General features: G+C 41.0%; 2 protein-coding genes across 8 annotated transcripts in view; one reads left to right on the top strand and one right to left on the bottom strand.

Moving 5' to 3' along the window:
- Btd (biotinidase) overlaps window positions 1-7,837 on the bottom strand; it is a 33,750-nt gene extending 25,913 nt beyond the window's left edge. The window contains exon 1 of one of the 5 annotated variants that reach the window (XM_047531024.1): window positions 7,372-7,837. The gene's annotated coding sequence lies outside the window, so the exon portion shown is untranslated. The remainder of the gene's footprint in view (window positions 1-7,371) is intronic. The other 4 variants (XM_047531023.1, XM_047531022.1, XM_047531021.1 and 1 more) reach the window with 4 other exon arrangements.
- The window catches only part of Hacl1 (2-hydroxyacyl-CoA lyase 1), a 40,027-nt gene continuing 34,412 nt past the window's right edge, over window positions 7,378-12,992 (top strand). For 2 of the 3 annotated variants that reach the window (XM_047531018.1, XM_047531017.1), the window contains exons 1-3: window positions 7,378-7,828; window positions 8,014-8,118; window positions 11,171-11,211. In XM_047531018.1, the coding sequence (XP_047386974.1) occupies window positions 7,739-7,828; window positions 8,014-8,118; window positions 11,171-11,211 (236 nt within the window). In that variant the 5' untranslated portion in view covers window positions 7,378-7,738. Of the gene's footprint in view, window positions 7,829-8,013; window positions 8,119-11,170; window positions 11,212-12,992 lie in introns of those variants that run through there. The other variant, XM_047531019.1, reaches the window with a different exon arrangement.

Below are 12,992 nucleotides of genomic sequence, written 5' to 3'. Positions count from 1 at the left end.
ACCTCCTCCTGTGCACAGGGCAGGCAGTATACATTTGGGAGAGGCCAGTGAAGATGACCCAGACAGAAAGAGGAAAAAGCAGGTAGATGGATCCTGACGCTGTCAGTTTCCTAGGATGCTCTTGACACAGGCATGGTGGGAAGAGGTGGGGACACACAGATACTGCAAGAGGCCAGTGGTGCTTGGTTAGAGAGCAGAACGCCATCGAGAGTGACAGTGACCCATCCAGACCTACTCACGAAGCTCCCTCAAGGCACGGTAGATGTGTAGGGAAATGGTTAGAAGCTCTACCTTGCCTCTTCCTGGAGGCACTGAGCATTTTTGTTCTTTTCTGTTTGGTTAAATCAGCAATTGCATATGCCTACCCATGCCCCCAGCAAAGGTCCCAGCTCAGCTATAGCTGCATTCTGGTTCTAACACAGGTCCCACTGCCCTATGCCACCAAGACTCACAGCAAGGCAGACATTTGACAGCGTCTTCAGGTGAATTCCCTGTCCTTTTTATTCTGAGACAGGGTCTCACTCAGTTGCCCACGCTTGCCTCTAACTTGTGATCCTCCTGCCTCAACCCCCTGAGTCGTGGGGATTATAGGTGTACACCACTGCACTTGGTGGGAGAAAAGCCTTTAAAAAATGGTAACAGTTGCCAAGCCTGACTAAAGTCTGGCCAAGTCAAAAATCTGTGTCCCGCCTTAACCACATCTAAATTATTAGCAACTCAGTCTCACACAGCCTCTTCAGTGCTGGGCCAATCTTCTCCAGAATTCTTCCATCTGCAAACTGGAAAGACTCTATCTATACCCAGTGAACCAATAGTTCTTGGTTACTGCCATTCAATTTTCCACCTACAGGGAACCCAGCTGTTCTTTTGGGATAGGTTTCCTTCATTCATCCTGGAGTGCTGACACATAACTGTAATCCCATCTAGTAGGGAGGCTGAGGCAGGAGGATTGCAAGTTCAAGACCAGTCTCAGCAATTTAGCGAGGCCTTAAGCAACTTAGTGAGACTCTGTCTCAAAATAAAAAATAAAAAGATCTGGGGATGTGGCTCAGTGGTAAAGCACCCCTAGGTTCATAGAGCACGCATCTAGCAGGCACAAAGCCCTGGGTTCAATCCCCAGAACCAGAAAAAAAAGAAGAAGGAAAAAAGAAAAAGAAAAATGCAAGAACTCAGCAAATATTCTCATTAGCTTTTCTTGAAAAAGACATAATGATGAAAAACTTCAGCCAAGCAAGAGCTGAACAGAAAAGCAACAGCAAGAGCCTTCAATATAAAATAAATATAAGGAATATGTTTATGGTAGTTGTTTTAAGCTACTAAGTTTTGGGGTGGTCAGTTACACAGCAAACTAGCTGATACGGTATTATATGGAAAAATCTAAACAAAACTCTGGATTATTACCTCCCGTTTTACGTGTATATGTGTATGTGTATGTGTGTGTGTGTGTGTGTGTGTGTGTGTGTGTGAGATTTTTTTCTACCTGGATATGTATCCAGTTGAGTGCCCCTGAGTTCAATCCTGGGTACCAAAAAACAAACAAACAAACAAAACTCTAGAAATCGAGAAAAAAGATAATCCAATAAAGAAATGGGCAAAAAAAATATAAAAAAGTAATTCATAGATGAATAAACCTGCATGCCTGTGTACACACACACACACACACACACACACACACACACACAAAATTAACCTCATTAGGAGTCAGGAAAATGGAAATGAGAAGTCATTTCAGATCCATCAGATTGGCAAAGTTTTGAAAGTTCCCATTCTGAGAACTTGGAGAGGGTTCTCAAACACAGATGGTGGGGGTATAAGTTCATAAATGACTTTGGAGTCCAATTTAGCATTTTCTGATAAAGTTGATAATGAACTCCCCATCTGTATACACACACACACATATAAATTCTCACGCATGTGCACAAGGAGATTCAGAAGGATGTTCAGAGCACTGTTTATATACTGAAGAGCTAAAAAGGATCTAAATGTCTGTAACAGTTTAAGCATGTTCCCTAAAACGCAAATGCTGGAACCATAATTCCATGGCAGGGCCCAGGAAGATGTGCCTGCTCACGGAGTAGAGGCCCTAGGAATGGATTCATGCTTTTCTCTCACAAATGGGTTCACTATCTCAGGGGTTCTGCCCCCTTGTCTCTCTTTCTCATGCATCTGCTGTCCTTCTGCCATGAGGACCTTACAAGTAGCCAAGCAGATGCTCGCAACATCCTCTTAGATTTCCTAGCCTCAAGAACCACGTGGGGAAATAAACCTCTTTCCTTTATAAATTACCCAGTTTCAAGTAGTCAGGTACAGCAACAGAAGATGGATCAAGACAATGTCCATTCCCTTGCAAAAAGGATACTGTGGGAATTATAAACACCAAATTCAATGAGAGGGAAGGCAATATAATGGGAGAGGGACAGGTAGGAGGCTCATTCTATTTGTAACATTGTATTTCTTAAGCTAGTGGTTGGGTGTATGGGTCTATCAATGTGTTTCTTTCATGTGCCTGAAAGATGTCATAAATGTTAAATGTATGCAACAATAAATCACAGCTAAGTTCTGAAGAGGAACTCAAAGGCTATGATGAAGAGACAAGTTCACAGGCCTAAGCACTTTATCATGAAGGTGTCATTCACCTGGAGATAGACCTAGTTTACTAGAGAGAGTCTGCCCTAGGGATGACTCTTTGTTTTGCAGACACAGAAGAGACAAAACAAAACACAGCAATAGGTATAGTTTTCTTCTGGGGGGTGGGTACTAGGGATATTAAGCCCAGGGCCTTATACAAGTGCTCTACCACTGAGCTACATCCCCAGTCCTTTTTATTTTATTCTGAAACAGGCTCTCACTAAGTTGACAGGATGGCCTCACACTTGTGATCCTCTTGCCTCAGTTGTAGCTGGGATTACAGGTGTGTAGCACCTGCCGGGCAATAAACCACAATTTAAGAAGCTAATCGAGGTGTGGTAGTGCACACCCATAATCCCATCTACCTGGGAGATGGAAGCAGGAGGCCAGGTTCGGCAACTTAATGAGACTCTGTCAAAAATTCAGAACAGTGGGGGATGTAGCTCAGAGGTAGAGTGTCCCTGGGTCCGTTTTCCAGTATAAATAAATAAATAAATAAGTAGCAAGGGGCTGTTATGAATGCTGATGGCTACCTAGAAGAAACAAATGAAAACAGAAAATATTTCAGTTCTGGTGACACTGGTACCATGTTCCATATGTGACAGCTGTCCCCCTGCCCTGAGGGTCACTCCCACAGATGCTTCACCAAGAGGAATCCTAGATCTTGATTTCTAAGTCATTTGAAATCAATCTCTTATGTCCTCATAATACTACATGCAGTTGTCACCATTGCCTGGTGTATTTTACACAAAATAAACATTCTTGTCAGTGATGTTTACTGCTGATGTCAAACTATACCAAATTCGCTAAAAAAAACCCCAAAAAACTCAAACTGCATAATGGATGATCAAAGCTAAAACAGGGAAACAACATTCCTCCCATCTTAGTCCCATAATGCTCCCTGCTCCAGGCCCAGGTCTCACTGGCAATAAAATGCAGAGCAAAGGTGAAGGGCTTGCCAGTGCAGGACAGGGACCGAAACCCAACCTTTCTCTAGGTCAGAGGGCACCTGGGAAAAACCTGTCAACCTGTAACACAGGCACTGGGAGTTTTTATTATTTAGTTATTGTTGGGCTTCCTGATGGCTCCACAGTAAAGTTGTTTTTGAATGATTTTGTTTCAGGTTTACGACTTGATACTTTGCAGTCTATAAATTTAATGGCAAAGAAAATCAATGAACCTGTTTTACTCAAAGAATCATTTTATGACGTTATTTTATGTCCTGTCTCTGTTGACTTATTTCCTATAGCACATCTCCTTTGTATAGTTTTAGGTGTTGCTTTTAAAAATAATGTGTCACATGGGTTTTCTTTTTGTTCTTTTTGCTGGCTTTTTTTTTTTTTTTTTTTTTTTTTTTTGCGGTACTGGGGATCGAACTCAGGGCCTTGTGTTTATGTGGTAAGCACTCTACCAACTGAGCTATCTCCCCAGCTTTATTTGTTTTTAAGATATTCAGTTGCAATTTTTATTTTGAGGCAGGGTCTCGCTAGCTGACCAGGCTGGCCTTGAACCTGTGATCCTCCTGCCTCAGGTTCCTGAGTCACTAGGATTACAGGTGTGTGACACCACACCTGGCTCTAATTTATTTCTTCATTTGATAACCACACACTTCACAATTTTGATAAAACATGTCTGTGAGAATATTTCTTACAGGTCCAACTAGTGTTATGCTTTAAAATAATCACAAAGGTTCTTAGTGTCCTTGTTAGGTTACTGAAGTTGAAATGTACTATCACAATTTTGGGATCTAAGGAGTCACTGCCTGTAGAAGTTGCAGTCTTCCCAGAGTATGTTTTCACCTGACACTATATTTATAACTCCTCACTAAATTACCAGACTGCCTGGATATTCTCTTCACCCAGGTAGAAGAGAGCAGCCAAACAGCTCCTTTTCATAACCTCAGACCTAGAACCCTCAAATAATCACTATGCAGGCTTGATGCTCTTTGAAGAGCATGTTATCAATCATTTAGTCTTTATTTTAAAAAAAGTTAGGCTCATTCCTTTTTGATGAATAAATTAAAAAACAAAACCAATAAATAAACAAAAACAAAACACCCAATAAACAAAGTTCCATGCCTACTACCAACAAAAGTAATAAGTAATAAAGTAAGAACATGTTCAATGTTTATAAAGTTCCCACAAAGGACCTTGGATAAATTCCAGTTCCTGGGGGTTTTTAACCACAATTGGATTGAAAAGGAGTTGCTCCTTGGTCCTGTGAATCCTGGTGCAGGACTCACCACGTCTGCTGAATCATCGGAGGCCAGCGCATAGTGGAAGGCTGCACCCTGAACTGAAAAGGGTAAAGGTGAAAGCAAGAACTATCTCAATGACAATTCTGCTAACTGGCAGATCTAGCTAGTTGAGTTTTTATGCTTTTGCAAAACAACTTAATCTGAATTCAGGGGTTTTGTTTCAACTCAGAGTTCAGTTCCCACTGCATTTCATACTGTCAGTGATTGTTTTGACAGGAAAGCAGACACAAGGTCCCAGGAATTGACAACCATCTATGAAGTTTGTCCTGTCAATATCAAATAGGTTTAGCCTTGAATCTGTATATCCAAGTTTGTCAACAGTATTATTTGGGTAATAGTTTGGCAATCATATATTTAACTATTAGCTCATGGCCTCCAACATGAGTACAGAGCTAGTGGTTCCTAATTTGGGAAGTAAATCAAAATCAGGTAGTAGGTCAGGTATAGTGTCACATGTAATCCCATATGAGGCAGAAGGATTACAAGTTTGAGGCCAGCCTCAGCAACATGGCGAAACTCTGTGTCTCAAAACAAAAAAAAAAAACAAAGGGCTGGGGATGTAGCTCAATAGTAAAGCACCCCTGGGTTTCATTCCCTACTAACACACATACACACACACACACACACACACACACACAATCAGGCAGCAGCTTATAAAAATACAGGTGCCTAAAGTGTTCTAAAATGCTGATTCAGAGATCTGAGGTAAGACCCAAGCAAGCATACTTTGAAAAAGCTTTCCAAGTGATTCTGATGCAATGAGGGTTGAGACTGTCATGCAAGTACTGATATAAACTATAGCACATATGAAGGGGAGTGGAGTCCCTATTTCTCAAACAGAGGCAGGAGTCACTATGCCAAGGACCATGCAGAGCACAGACAGAATGTTTTGCATCCTTCTGGAATGTCAGTTTTATTTGCCAGTAAAGCAGTATAAAATGCCATTTTAATTTTGGGTGATAGTTGCATAGGTATACATAATTGTCAAAACTCATCTGAGGGCTGGGGTTGTAGCTCAGTGGTAGAGCACTTGCCTAGCACATGTGAAGTTCTGGGTTCAATCCTCAGCACCACATAAAAATTATTAAATAAAATAAAGGTATTGTGTCCATCTACAACTAAAAATATTTTTTAAAAAACCTCATCTGATATTTAAGTCAGGCACAGTGGCACATACCTGTAATCCCAGAGGCTCAGGAAGCTGAGACAGGAGGATAGAAAGAGGCCAGCCTCAGCAATTTAGCAAGACCCTATCTAAAAATAAAATATAAAAAGGACTAGGGATGTGCCCCTGGGTTCAATTCCTAGTACCCCCCCAAAAAATCTGATTGTACTTATTAAATCTTAAACAAAATGCCATTTTATATTAAAACATGGGTACATTCTGGAGTAGAAGCAAAATCTGCATTAACTTTTTAGATGAACCTGAGACTTCAAAGAAATCTCCCTCTTAGATGGACCCCATATCCAGGGAGGCAACCATTTCACTCTCCATTGCTTGGGGTGAAGAGAGGGGTTGAAATAAAGAGAAGACATTTTGGAAGGGTCTGGGCTACACTTTGAAAATCTCTAGGTTTAAACAGTGTGTGGTGGTGCACACCTGTAATCCCAGTGGCTTGGGAGACTGAGGCAGGAGGATCAAGAGTTCAAACCCAGCCTCAGCAAAAGTGAGGTGCTAAGCAATTCAAAGAGATCCCTCTCAAAATAAATGCAAAATAGGACTGGGGATGTGGCTCAGTGATTGGGTGCCCCTGAGTTCAATCCCTGGTATCCAAAGGGGGGAAAAATCTCTAGATTCCTTTCACTTTCAATGCTTCTTATTTATTTCACTACCTGATTCTGGTTCCTTGTCTTCTACCTATAACTTTTGAAGCAGATTACCTATTTATTTTTAATGTTTATCTTTGTTACTGAGTAGGTGGTCTAAGGATTGGGGCATAGCCTTAGAAATTGCACACTGCAAGCATCTTTCCCATTTGTAAGTGTTTTGAAAGACTTTGAGGAGCAGGGTCTGGTTGTGGGAAGGGACTGATCGAAGAATTGTGAAAAGCTGCATTTCTTGGAAAGAAAGAAACAGAGAGTAATGGGTCAGGAGCAAGGGTTGAACTTCTCGAGGTTCCAGGGTCAAAGGGCAGGAGACCAGAAACTGGTGTGAGCCAGTTACTTTCTCTCCTGCTTGGAAGACGGGTGTCACCAATAACACCGGAATAGAGTATCCCTCTGCTCGCGGATTTAAGTAAGGTGCATTAGTACGATTTGAGGAGTGCAAAGGCACAAGTCATGAAACCAGAGGATTTAGCAGCATGACAACACGAGCCACAGACCACCTCACACATCGCTGCAGCCTTAGAGCAGCCTGCCGGAGGCCACTGGAACGGTCGGGGCGGGGGCGGGGGCGGGGGCGGGGCCCGGAGCGCGCTGCGCCACGCCCCCTTCTCTTTGGCGCCCGGCCCGCCTTCCGCCCCACTTGCGCATGCGCCACTCACCCTCCGCGGTGCTGAAGAGGGTCAGGACCGTGGAGGAGTCTTGGACGAGGGCGGGAGGTCTCCAAGATGCTGCCTTTCTACCTGCTCGGCATAGGCCGCGGCCTCCAGCTAGGCCCGCCTCCTTCTCACACCCTACGCCGCCGAATGGAGGAGCCGGGGAGAGGGCTGTTTACATTCTCACCTCGCCCGGAGCGGACTAGTTTAGCCCCGCCTCTTCCGTCCCGTTATTTGAAGCGGTTGGCTGACTTTGGTCGGTCAGAGGTGCGGTCCCAGCGGTGGCGTGCGACAGACTCTGGGTTTGTTTTGCCGGGTGACTCTGTCAGCTTGGCTGTCGACTGCCAGAGTGCTTTGAACTTTTAGGTGGAAGATGCCAGAAAGTAACTTGGCAGAGCGGAGACACAGAAGCGAGGAGCAGGTGTCTGGTGCCAAAGTCATCGCCCAGGCCCTGAAGACGCAAGTATGAGGGACACCTCTGGAGTGAAAGGCTCCTACGGTGGCCGCTGGGGACCCAGGCGTTGTCATGGGGACGAGGAGAGCGTGGAGCGCTGGGGGTGGGATCTTACAGGGATTTCCTTTTGGTGCCCCAGAGGGAGGGAAGGATGTAGTGACATGGGCGTTTATTCCCTGTTCTCCCGCCCGCAGAATGTGGAGTACATGTTTGGCGTCGTGGGCATCCCGGTGACCGAAATCGCTGTTGCAGCCCAGGAGCTAGGCATCAGATACATCGGAATGAGGAATGAGCAAGCTGTGAGTAAAGAACTCACGTAGCCGGATGCATTATTGGTAATAATCCATAATAGGAGCAGCTGTTCGTTGCAGACACCCAGTGTTTACCACTCTTAAGTGCTTTGCACGTATCAGTCACTATTATGACTGTTTGTTGATTTTAGTTGACAGATAAGAAAGAAGACCAGGGAGATTAAGTTATCTTGCGTGAGGTGATTTAGAGGGTAATGGCAGAGCCAGGATTTGAATTCAGGTATTCTAGCTCCAAGACCTGGGTCATACTGTATTGTGATCAGCCAAGTCTAAATGTCAGCATTGGAAAGGACAGTTTCTGAATGAAGTCTGACTTTCCTATTGACCTGTGAGCTCCAGGAGGGCCGAGATGTTATTTCTTCACTACACATCTATATTGCCATGCCTGGTGTGTTAGAGGTGCTGAGAGAGTAAGTACCTGTGGAATGAATGAGTGAGGGCCAAGTCTCATGTTACATAATAGGTGTCAGGGCAGGGTGAAGGTTACCCCAAATGGTAAAAGCAGGATTGAAACACAGGTATCCCAAATTCTAGTCTTTCCTCCACAGTATGCCACCTTGTTTCTTAGAGGCTTATTTGGAAACAGGGAAAGGAAGCTTAAAAATTTTGTCAGCCCGCTTCCAGTGCTTCCTCTGCAAGTCCAGCCTCACCCTTCTCTCAGCAATATTGTCTGAAAAGGTCAAGAATCCACTTTTGTTGGAATTGCCTTCTATGCTTTTATCTGTATGACAAGGTGAAGTTTTTAACCCATTAAATGGATCTGTTTTTTACTGTTCTTCTGGGAGTAGTATATCTGACACTGATTTCTTTTTACACAGGAAATTTACATATTGGATGTATACTACATGCTAGAAACTATGCTATATAACTAATAGGAGAGAAGGAATGTAAAGAAAGAATTGGGTTTAGACTTAGTCTTCAAGTTGATGACAATCTATGACGTTGAGAACAAGACATACAGAAAAAACTTATCTAGTATAATAACTCTCACAATAGATGTGCATTATGTGAACCAGTAGCACAGGGTAGGTTACTAGTGGAAAAGTTTTCTGTAGAGATAATGTTTGTTCGTGGAACATCAAGATAGTTTGAAGGTATGTAGGCCAAGGAGGTTGTGAAGAATTTTCTCTTAACTGGAAAAGGAGTTTGGACTTTTATTTTTTTTTTACAGTAGACAAGTAGAGAGACTATAAAAGTTTTTCTAAACAAGTGAGAGACATAATTAGGATTTTTCTTTAGAAAAATTGTATCCATGGTGGTATGCAGTATGGACAGCAGGACTGGTAGTATTACTCAGCGATAATATACTTGCCTAGCATGCAGGAAGCCCTGGGTTCAATCCACAGCATTGTGAAATAAATAAATAAACCAGTAAGGACCAGGTTAGAAGCCAGAAGACAAACTCCAGCTTGACATTTTATTTCAGTTCTTAAAAGCTTAGGTGAGGGTTCCTTAGATTTAAGGTGCTTTGTTGGGCACTGGATACAGAGAAGAATGAAGGTTCCTGTCCTTCAGGGACTTGTGAAATAGCTATAGAGACAGATGCAGACAATTTTATTATAATATGATAACTACTAAGAGGTGTATCTCAAGTGCCATGGAAGCCCAGAGAAAGAGTACCCAGATAAACTTAAGACTTCAGGGAGAGCTTCCCACAGAAGATGGTATCTAAGTTGTCTTGAAGGATGAGTAGGCATTCACCAGCTAGGAAGGAGAGGGCAAGCTCTTCTGGAGGTGATTCCAGGGTTTGGGGTTTGCTTGACTATGGGATCATAATACCACTGACTGAGATGGGGAATATAGAGGGAAGAGCCAATTTAGAGGGTAGAGATGATAAATTTGATTTTGAACATATGAGTTTGAAATGTGTGTGGGACATCCACCACGTATGTCCGTCAGGCAACCTGAGTCTTGATGGCAGTCAAAGGAAGACTTAGTGCCTGAATTAAAGGTAGTGACAGGATGATTCAGAAGGAAAAGGAGAATAGGTTCAGAAGGCATTCAGGAGCTTGTTTGTGCTAAAGAGAAAGGTGTAGTTGATTATTACTTGTATTTCATCCTTTCCTTAGAGTAACCAAGCCACATTGGTCAGTTAACCATCTGACAGGTAGATTGTCAGAAAGTTAACTGCTTAGAGCTTATGGTGTACAGGCACTATTCTGGGTGTTTAACATGGATTACCTAATTTCGTCCTCACAGCATTGCACTGAATTACATGTATTTTATAGATGAAGAAGCCAAAGTACAGAGTAACTTGCCACAGTTATGTAGTAGAATGAAGGGGAGCCAGACACAGTGGCACACACCTATAATCTCTGCACTCAGAAGGCTGAGGCAGGAGGATCACAAGTTTGAGGCTAGCCTCAGCAACTGAAAGAGGCCCTCAGTAACTTAGCGAGATGCTGTTTCAAAATAAAAGATAAAAAGGGCAGGATGTAGCTTGATGGTGAAGTACTCTTGGGTTTAATCCCTAGTACCAAACAAAAATAAAGAATCAATAAATTTGATAAACCCCTTATGAGACTGATAAAGAATAAAAAAAGGAAAACACAGTTGGGTGTGTTGGTGTACTCAGGAGGCTGAAGCAGGAGGACTGCAAGTTCAAGGCCAGCCTTCACAACTTAGGGAGACCTTGTCTCAAAATAAAAAGGGCTGAGTGGTAGAGTGCCCCCTTACTTAAATCCCCAGCACCCCCCCCCCAAGAAATGAAAAGAAAGAAAACACAAATTGCCAGTATTAGTAATAAGAAAAAGAGGACATTTCTATTGATCCTGAAGATATTTAAGCAGTTTTAAGTAAGTAGTTGTAAAAGGATATTATAAATAACAGATGATAAAGACAAATTCCTTGAAAAACTGGAGATTAGATACCTAACCATTATTTGAAATTTACAGGTAGCACATTTCTCATTAAAATGAGAAGTCTTCCAATTCCTTCTTTATCATTTAAATTCTGTTCTATTTAGTAATAAATTGTTTTCATACTTAGAGTATGAGAATCCCAATATACTTGATTAAGTTCCAGTGTGCTTTCTTTGTAGGCTTGTTATGCTGCCTCTGCAGTTGGATATCTGACTGGCAGGTAAGCTGAAGTCTTTATTTCAGTTTCATTGATATGATCCTTCAGCTAAAGATCATCTGATTTGAAAAGATTATAGAAGGTAGTATTGATAAAAAAAATTAGAACTCTCTGAGTCAGATCAAAAGGAAAGTGTTTGGGGTAGAACACTTTTCCATTTTGTGGAGTAAATCACTGATGATCAGATACAGAAATAACGAGTCATACCTTATCAAAGATGTCCAGATTGCCCTAGCCCACTGAATATAAAAATGCTTGGTTCAAAAATGAGATTGTTAGGGCTTGATTCACTTATCATATTTTTAGTTTGTATCTATATTGCCTAACTACTCAACCCTCTTTCATTATTAAAAATTAATAATTTTTAAAAGTGCCCATTTTAGAAAACTTGGAAAATATAGAAAAGTAGAAGGAAGAAAACTTAATACCTCTAACTCCATGTTGTTAAGATTTGTCATATTTTCTTCCAGTTATTTTTCTACATACATGTATTTTTTAAGCAGAATTTGGACTCCTATTATTATTTGTATCCTTTTTTCACATGTTAGCTTTATTAATTTTTTTATTTCCAAAAATGAAATGAGTAATTTAACTGCTAAGAAATATAGACAAAAGTGGTTCTCAAAAGTCTAGACCTCACCATAGTCCTTCCTCTTTGATAGGGATCTTCTGAACTTCAGTGTGAAAAAAATAGGCCAACAAAAAATAACATCTTTTTGCCATTTTCTATCACTTTATTTACATATGAACAATATTCGATCTGTTTTGTTTAGCCCAGAAAACATTTAAATTATAGTCACTGATGCCTTAATTAAAAAAAATGCTGATTAAGGAATAGTCAAGTTTATACTTTCAAAGATTTTGTTACTTTTTTTGTTTGTTTGTTTTTGGTACTGGGGATTCAACTCAGAGGCACTTTACTGCTGAACTACATCCTGGCTCTTTTTTTGTTTTGTTTTGTTTTGTTTTAAATTTTGAGACAGTGTCTCACTAAGTTGCTGGAGCTGGGCTTGAACTTGAGATCCTCCTGCCTCAACCTCCCAAGTTGTTGGGATTACAGGCTTGTGCCATTGTGCCCAGCAAAAGTTTTGTTTCTTTTAATGAACTTCTGGTACTTCACTGTTTAGTATACTAGCTATTAGCCATAGGTGACTACATTTAAATTAATTAAAATGGAGTAACATTAAACTATAGTCCCTTATTTGTGATGGCAACATTTCAAGTACTCAGTAACCATCTGTGGAGTGACTGCCTTGTTGGACTGTATAAACGTTCTGTCAGTACTATTCTAGAAGTTTTAATTTTTGGTGATTAGTTAATGCATTTTAAAGTCTGTCTTAATGATTCTTAAGAAATTATGAATGATAAGTGGCAAACTCAATGTGAAAATATCTTTTTCTTGAGTGCTTTAGGCTTAGAAAGTCATATCTAGGGTAAAGTATTCAACTTTAGTTGGAAAAGATTTTTGGTAGAACACGATGTTCAGAATTACTCTACTATCAAAGGTCAATTGACATTTATTTGTTAAGAAATGGAAAAAAATCAACTTCTTCATACAAATTATACCCATTTCCAAAATGCTTCTCTATGAGGTCAACTTGTTTTAGCCCACATGTAATGGAAGCAAAATATGAAAGAGGGTAGAGAAATTCAATGTGAAGATGATACGTGCCTTATTTCTTACAAGAAGTCTTATATAGTCATCTTTTTAAATAATAAATATTATAATAATTTTTCTACCAATTATAATAAAGATATATGTTTTTTGTTTTTGTTTTTTTTTT

Source organism: Sciurus carolinensis, chromosome 17, assembly GCF_902686445.1.
Source record: "Sciurus carolinensis chromosome 17, mSciCar1.2, whole genome shotgun sequence".
NCBI classification, from domain to species: Eukaryota; Metazoa; Chordata; class Mammalia; order Rodentia; family Sciuridae; genus Sciurus; species Sciurus carolinensis.
The sequence above is the reverse complement of the archived record's forward strand: the minus strand, read 5'-3'. Positions and strand labels throughout refer to the sequence as shown.